The sequence below is a fragment of the Mustela nigripes genome, chromosome 4 (genome assembly GCF_022355385.1).
Source record: "Mustela nigripes isolate SB6536 chromosome 4, MUSNIG.SB6536, whole genome shotgun sequence".
Taxonomy (NCBI): Eukaryota; Metazoa; Chordata; class Mammalia; order Carnivora; family Mustelidae; genus Mustela; species Mustela nigripes.
Genome location: NC_081560.1, coordinates 191,929,915 through 191,937,267, shown reverse-complemented (window position 1 = coordinate 191,937,267; position 7,353 = coordinate 191,929,915). Strand labels below are relative to the sequence as shown.

The 7,353-nt window shown below is 46.6% G+C and overlaps 1 protein-coding gene across 1 annotated transcript; it reads left to right on the top strand.

Annotated features, from left to right (window-relative positions):
- Positions 1-3,339: 3,339 nt before the first annotated feature.
- LOC132016508 (olfactory receptor 13G1-like) lies at positions 3,340-4,246 on the top strand. Its single transcript, XM_059397801.1, is given in 2 exon segments — positions 3,340-3,590; positions 3,592-4,246. Coding segments are annotated over 2 exon segments (906 nt in total).
- Positions 4,247-7,353: the final 3,107 nt, after the last annotated feature.

The following is a 7,353-nucleotide window of genomic DNA, read 5'->3' as shown; positions in this document are numbered from 1 at the left end:
GTGGTGAAAAAATAATGAATACTGTTATGCTGAAAATAAAAAATAAATAAATAAATAAATAAATAAAAATAAACAAATCAGAAAAAAAAAAAGAAATAAAAGCTATCCAAATTGGAAAGGTGGAAAGAAATTGTGTCTGTTTGCAGATGACATGATCTTACAGAAAGAGAACAATTTCATAGAAGATTACCTGAAACAACCCCTCAAAATGCACCCTGATATATCCAACATGGATGAGACTAGAGGATATTATGATCATGAAATCTGCCACACAAAAGTGAAAAGGATATTAGCTGTGGTTTTGTCATAAATGGTAGAGAAAGGTCTCCTCTGTGTCTAGTCTGTTAAATGTTTTTGTTTACATCAAAGGATGTTGCATACTTTAAAATTTTTTTTGTATCTGATGAGATGCTTATGTGTTTTATATTCCATTGTTATGGGGTATTGCATGAACTGACTTTTGTATGGCCTACTAACCTTGAATTCCTGGGGTCAATCCCACTTAATCATAGTGTATAAGCTTTTTGTATGTTGTTGCATATGTTGTATAGTATTACTTACATGAAGAATCTGAAAAAAACTTGAACACTAGAAACAGAGTAGAACAGTCTGCCTGGAGCTTAGGGTGTGGGAAAATGGAGAGATTCTGAATGGAGTCTGGGTCATAAGATGAGTGAGTTCTGAGGACTGAGCATACTACACGGTGACTATATACTGTACTTATACTTGTATTTGCTAAGACAGCAAATATTAAGCTTTCTCACCCAAATAGTAACTCTATGAGATGATGGATGTGTTCTTTAACTCAATTGTACACACGTATCAAATCAAATCATCACATCGCATGCCTTAAAAACCTCATGTGAAGAGAAGTATATACAACTTTAATTGTCATTCATTCCTAAGTGAAACTAGGGGAAAACCTGGGCCCACCCCAAGTGAGAGGCTAATCCCTTCTCTGAAACCAAGCAGTAGAGGGTTAGGGAGAGTGAACCCTAGATTACACCCAAACTGGTAAGTACTCTGACCAGGAACTGAAGATGTCCAGCCAAGATCAGCACTTTGGACAGGTCTGACAAGACCTGGTGACCAGCCAGCCACTGCTTTCACAGTAAATGTCTTAGATGTCTGAAAAGCCACACACCATCAGAGGCACCTTTTCTGGGAGCAGGGGCAGCCTATTGTCACTAGCCTGGGTCAGCATGGTTGGACCAAGGCTGGGCAGCTCCCATTCCTCCAGGTTTGTTGAGCAGGGAGGGGAGCATTGCCAGACTGGTTTAAGCTTCACTCACTCTTTATGTGAGACAGGTGGCACTGAGTACACAAAATGCTGTGAGCAATGCCCACTGGCCACTGACACCTGGCCTTTAGCTACTCCTAGGTCGGAGGACCTGGCAATGTCCAGCAACAGCCCAGAGCCATTGACCAGCTTGGGGGTTGGCCTTGATTTTTTTTACACACTTCTACATGGGAAGGAAGGACAATGTCTACCCGTGGCAGAAATGGTGGGTTGGTGTCTTCCCTGGCTCAATGCCATGACAGTCTCGCTGTCTGACATGTCCATCATCTTTTCCTGATGTTGCCACTGGTCAGCCAGTCCCTGGGTGATTACTGCTGAGCACCAGTCCCTGTTGGAGCCTAGAACACCATCAGGTGCCAAGAATATCTTCTGTTATTACTTGGTTGGTGATTAGATCTGTCCCCCAGGTGCTGGTCAGCTTCTCCAGAGAGTCCTGATCCATAGGCTGGTTCTGCCCAATCAGGAGGAGCTGGTTTTGTGCTAATTGGTCCCTCAGGGTGCACCAGCACTACCTGTGAGTGGTGTCTGCCTATTTCAGATGACACAGAGCATCTCTAGCCCTAGGTTACACATCTCCCGCTCTTTACTACAGGTATCACTCACTGTACTTTTTCTTTTTTTTTTTTTTAGGATTTTATTTATTTATTTGAGAGAGAGAGAGAGAGCATGAGAGTAGAGAGGTCAGCAGGAGAAGCAGACCCCCCGCCAAGCAAGGAGCCCAATGTGGGATTCGATCCCGGGATTCCAGGATCATGACCTGAGCCGAAGGCAGTTGCTTAACCAACTGAGCCACCCAAGCACCATAATCATATTTTTTAGAAAGGAAAATGAGCAACACGGACAATACGTAGTATAAAATCCACTTCTGTCTCTTTCTCTCTCTCTTCTTTCCCACCCCCAGTTGTTTTTTTTTTTTTAAAGAACCAAGATTTTTGGTTGAAATGTATCAGCATTTTCTACACCAGTGAGCAGATTCCAGTGGGCAATCTGGGTCGTCATTCCCAGACCACAGGGACATGTCCTGTAATGTTTAGTGAAAGTCAGACACCCCCACAATGACTGTAAAGCTGATGCCTGGGGAGACAGATCTCAACCAACATCAGCAAGTAGAGTGCCAAGCCCCTGGTTTTATGCAGATGTATGAAAGTCTTCTTTTTTTCTTTTTTTCATTGAAGGGCTATGACATAAGTAGTGAAATATTTTCAAGATGCACTGTTTTGAAATACACACAGTGCCTCCACATTGACATAATAACTGATAAAGAGCCATACCACCAGCACTGGCATCATTGCCAGAAGCTGGCACGGATGAGCCTGAGTCCCCACTACTCCAGGTTCAGCTTGGTGGACTTTTTGATGCAGCTGAAGTGTTTGGTGGTGAATTGCCTCTGATTTGGGGGGGACCCTGTTGTGGGTTGTCCTGCACCTACAGAGAGGCCTGCCCCTGTGCCCAGTGACCATGTGTGTGAGGACACTTGGTGCCTCTCAGCCAGTGCTGCCTGGAGATGGTCAGTCCTGGAAGAAGATAGCTGGGCTTTGGAAGCAGGTTCTTTCCCATTTAATATGCTCCCTTTTCCCCCCTCTCTCCCATCCCCCCTCTGTTCCCAGACTCTATCTGAATGGATGAGTGGGCTGTAAGCACAATCTCTGTGGTCTTCACAGAGCTCAGGTCCCCTGGTTCTCTCTAAGCCCCACAATGCCACACATAATCAGTGCTCTGTGTGGCTGGGAGACCAGCCCTCAGTGACCAGAGCTCCAAGTCTGGTGACTTTGTGAGTGGCCGTCACAGTCCTGCACCAAGAAGAGAAGGGTGAGGACTAGGGTTTCTCAGCACATCAGGGGGCAGCTGCTTTCTCTGTGATGCCCCTGAACTCCAAAGTTTTCAGGGATACAAAGCTCCATTTTTATTACCAAAATAATATTTGACGTTCTCTTTCTAAGTGGGTCACACACATATTTGCAGGACAGGATGCTTGGAACAAACTGTGACTACCTCTTTCCTTCACAGCCAGGCTCAGAGCTCCCCTCCCCAGGGCTGCAATGAACCAGACATGGGTCACTGAATTCCTCATTCTGGGATTCTCAGAAACACCTCAGCTGCAAATGCTGCTCTTTCCTGCCTTCCTCCTCCTCTACATGGTGGCCCTCTCTGGAAACCTGCTCATCGTGGTGGTCATTGTCTCCAGCCCTGCCTTGCACACTCCCATGTACTTCTTCCTGGTGAACCTGGCCATGGTGGACATCCTCTGCACCTCCACGATCCTGCCTAAGCTGCTGAGCAGCATGATGGCCGACAACCATCTCCTATGGAGGCTGCATAGTGCAGCTTTTTTTCTTCACCTGGTCCCTGGGGGCTGAGCTACTGCTCTTCTCTGCTATGGCCTATGACCGCTATGTGGCCATCTGCTGGCCCCTGCGCTACAGCGCCCTCATGGACCCCAGGGTGTGCAAGCTCTTGGCCATGGCTGTGTGGACAGTCAGCCTAGCCAACACCAGTGTACACACTGGCCTCCTGCTGCGCCTGCCCTTCTGCCACTCCAACGTGGTCCAACACTTCTTCTGCGAGATTCCCCCTCTGCTGAAGCTCTCCTGCGCCCCGACACACCTGAATGAAGCGATGGCCTTCACTGCAGACATTATCCTGGCAGTGGGGAACTTCTCTGTGATCATGCTCTCCTACGTCTGCATCATCACCAGCATCCTGCGCATCCGCTCCGCAGCAGGCAAGCGGAGGGCCTTTTCCACCTGCTCCTCCCACGTCCTGGTGGTCACCTTGTACTACTCCACTGTCATCTACACCTACATCCACCCAGCGTCCAGATACTCACTGGACAAGGACAAGGTGGTCTCTGTCATCTACACTTCGGTGGCCCCCTCCCTGAACCCCCTTATCTACTCCCTGAGGAACACGGATGTCAAAGCTGCCCTCAGGAGACTGTTCTCCTGAGCTGAGGTCTGTGTGTCCCACGCCCAGGCCCCACCACCTCTCCTGGAGGGTGTGGCAGCAGGCATGGCTCCAGGTGCAGGTTTCCCTAGAGTGGGGTGTATCCTGGCATCTGGGAACCCCATCCTCCTTCCAGAAGACACACTCTGGTGCACTATGCAGTGTCCATGGAGCCCAGCTCTGACACCACTTCACCCTGACACCTCAGGAAGCCCCTCATCCTCCCAGATCCTGGGTGTCCTGCCCTGTAGGGTCAAGAAATGACCTGTGTCGCAGCTCTGTGAACTGAGAGGCATGAAATAGATTTAAGAAATTCTCATGGGGACATGGCCCTGTCCCCAGCCCTGGCTAGCAATTTTCTCTCCAACATGCCTCTGCTCATTCTGCCCAGAGGCAGAGGCTTTGGTTGAAGCCTGTAGCCGCTCCTCCCAGCACACTCAAGGCTGCCTTCGTTGCAGGGCGCAGTGGGTGAGAGGCAGCAAACCGGAGGGCAGTGGGCGATGACACTTGGGGAAGTGTTTCAGGAGAATAGGTTCTTCCTGGAAGCAGAGGCTCCAAGAGCGGTCTTTTAAAAAAAAATTAGCACTTTTTAGGGTAATAATTTGGCAAGGCTTTTTCAAGTCTAGGATGTGAAGATGCTATAGGCATCACTGTGGGAAAGTAAACCAGGGCTGCTGGGCCCTGTCCTCCCCTACCACACATGATGAACCCAGTCGTCCGCTCTCCATGGACCCTGGATCCAGGGAGATTTGGGTTCAGGAGGATTTGGGCATGGGAAATGCCTGGTGAAGGGAAGCTCCTTATGGCCCAAACACTCTGTTCCCCCTCAGGATTTAACTGTGCAGGGCTGGCGGTGGGATGTAGGAACATATTGCTTCTGAAGTACGTGGAGAGAAAGGTCCCTTTGAGGGAATAGGGCTGCCATCTCACTTGCAAGCTCTCTCAATGTGTTTCCTGGCCTCCCCTCCTCCCCCTCGCCTTGTCTGTCTTCCTCTACAGACTCGAAGATCTTTGAGGACAAGGACAATGTCTTGTTCACCTTCTTACTCATTCCCACCAGGAGTTATTTGTCTAAATCAATTCATTTATAAGCGTTCTGCACCAGGCACATGGCAGGAACCCAGTAAATACCAGCTGACAGAGAAAACAAATGATCCAGAGATGATTTCTACCAATTAGAACTAATTTTGGAAAGGCTGCACAGAAGTGTTTTTGTGACATGGTTAGTCAGGGGACAGTGACCTCTCTTTTTATTTTTCCCTGATTGGAAGTGAACCTCACATTTATGAGGTTTATAAAACCTGTGGAAATTGGGCACAGTATTAGGATGGTGGCCAGGAACAGAGTTTGCAATATAGTCCTAGAGCTTCTGAGCTTCACACAGGAGGTCACCGGAAGGAGTCTGGTCAGCAGAGTTTTGCTGGGACTGGCTGTGGCCACAGAGGTGTGGGCTTTTCTTGCCTTGCCTCCCTGACCCCAGAGGGAGAAAGTTATAGGAAGTGCTTCCAGAAATTAACTCTGGGGCCAGAATTCTGCATGAGAGGTGCCCATGCCCCCTCTTCAGGTGGGGGTAGGCATTCTACTGAGCTGAGGATCTAGAACCACCATGGAGGGCCACCAGCCCAGGAAGCTCCAGTATGGCCTCCACACTTCACTTGTGTCTGCTCCCAGGTTCTCTGTTGTTCTGTGTTGTAAGAATTCCCTGAAAAAGATCCATGGGGTTTCTTTTCTTTACAAATGTGTGTTTTATGCTAATAGAATTGGGAAACAAGGATATTAAAAGAAGAAAATAAGAAAGCAAATCCTTGTGCCAGTACCATGCTGTCTTGGTGATCACAGCTTTGTAGTAAAGCTTGAAATCAGGTAACGTGATGCCCCCAGTTTTATTTTTGTTTTTCAACATTTCCTTAGCCATTCGGGGTCTCTTCTGATTCCATACAAATTTTTGGATTATTTGCTCCAGCTCTTTGAAAAATACCGGTGGAATTTTGATCGGAATGGCATTAAAAGTATAGATTGCTCTAGGCGGTATAGACATTTTAACAATGTTTATTCTTCCGATCCAAGAGCATGGAATGGTCTTCCATCTTTTTGTGTCTTCTTCAATTTCTTTCATGAGTGTTCTGTAGTTCCTCGAGTACAGTTCCTTTACCTCTTTGGTTAGGTTTATCCTCAGGTATCTTATGGTTCTTGGTGCTATAGTAAATGGAATCGATTCTCTAATTTCCCTTTCTGTATTTTCATGGTTAGTGCATAAGAAAGCCACTGATTTCTGCACATTGACTTTGTATCCTGCCATGTTGCTGAATTGCTGTATGAGTTCTAGTAGTTTGGGAGTGGAGTCTTTTGGGTTTTCCATATAAAGAATCATGTCATCTGCAAAGAGAGAGAGTTGGACTTCTTCATTGCCAATTTGGATACCTTTTATTTCCCTTTGTTGTCTGATTGCTGCTGCTAGGACTTCTAATACTATGTTGAACAAGAGTGGTGAGAGTGGGCATCCTTGTCGTGTTCCTGATCTCAACGGGAAGGCTGCGAGCTTTTTCCCATTGAGGATGTGATTCTATCCAGTGGATGCCATTCTGGTGTGAGCAAGTTTTGTTTGATATGTATTTGTACACATACACAGGCTTTAATAAATATAGAATAACTGTGATTGTTTTATAAGATGCTGCTTCAGTTTAAAAAACACTGTGTAATTCTTTCCATGTCATTCCAGGTTCTTCCACATTAGTTCATATTGGAAGTGCTCAGTTTCATTACTCACTTGTGTATGCAGGTGTCAGGAGTCCATCATGTCCTAGATACATGTCCTAGAATGTTGCCCTTCTTCCTTTTCTCAAGCCCTATATTCAAAATCTCAGCAAGTCCCTATTCTTTTCGTCCTTCATAATAAAATGTGTCTATATTTAAGGATTTTAGAAAACACTGAATTAAAAAGAACACAATGGGTTGCTTCTAGTTCTATAATCTTTAAGTAGATTTTTTAAAGATATTTTTTATTTATTTGACAGAGAGAGAGAGAGGTCACAAGTAGGCAGAGAGGCAGGCAGAGAGAGAGGAGGAAGCAGACTCCCTGCTGAGCAGGGAGCCCAATGCTGGGCTCTATC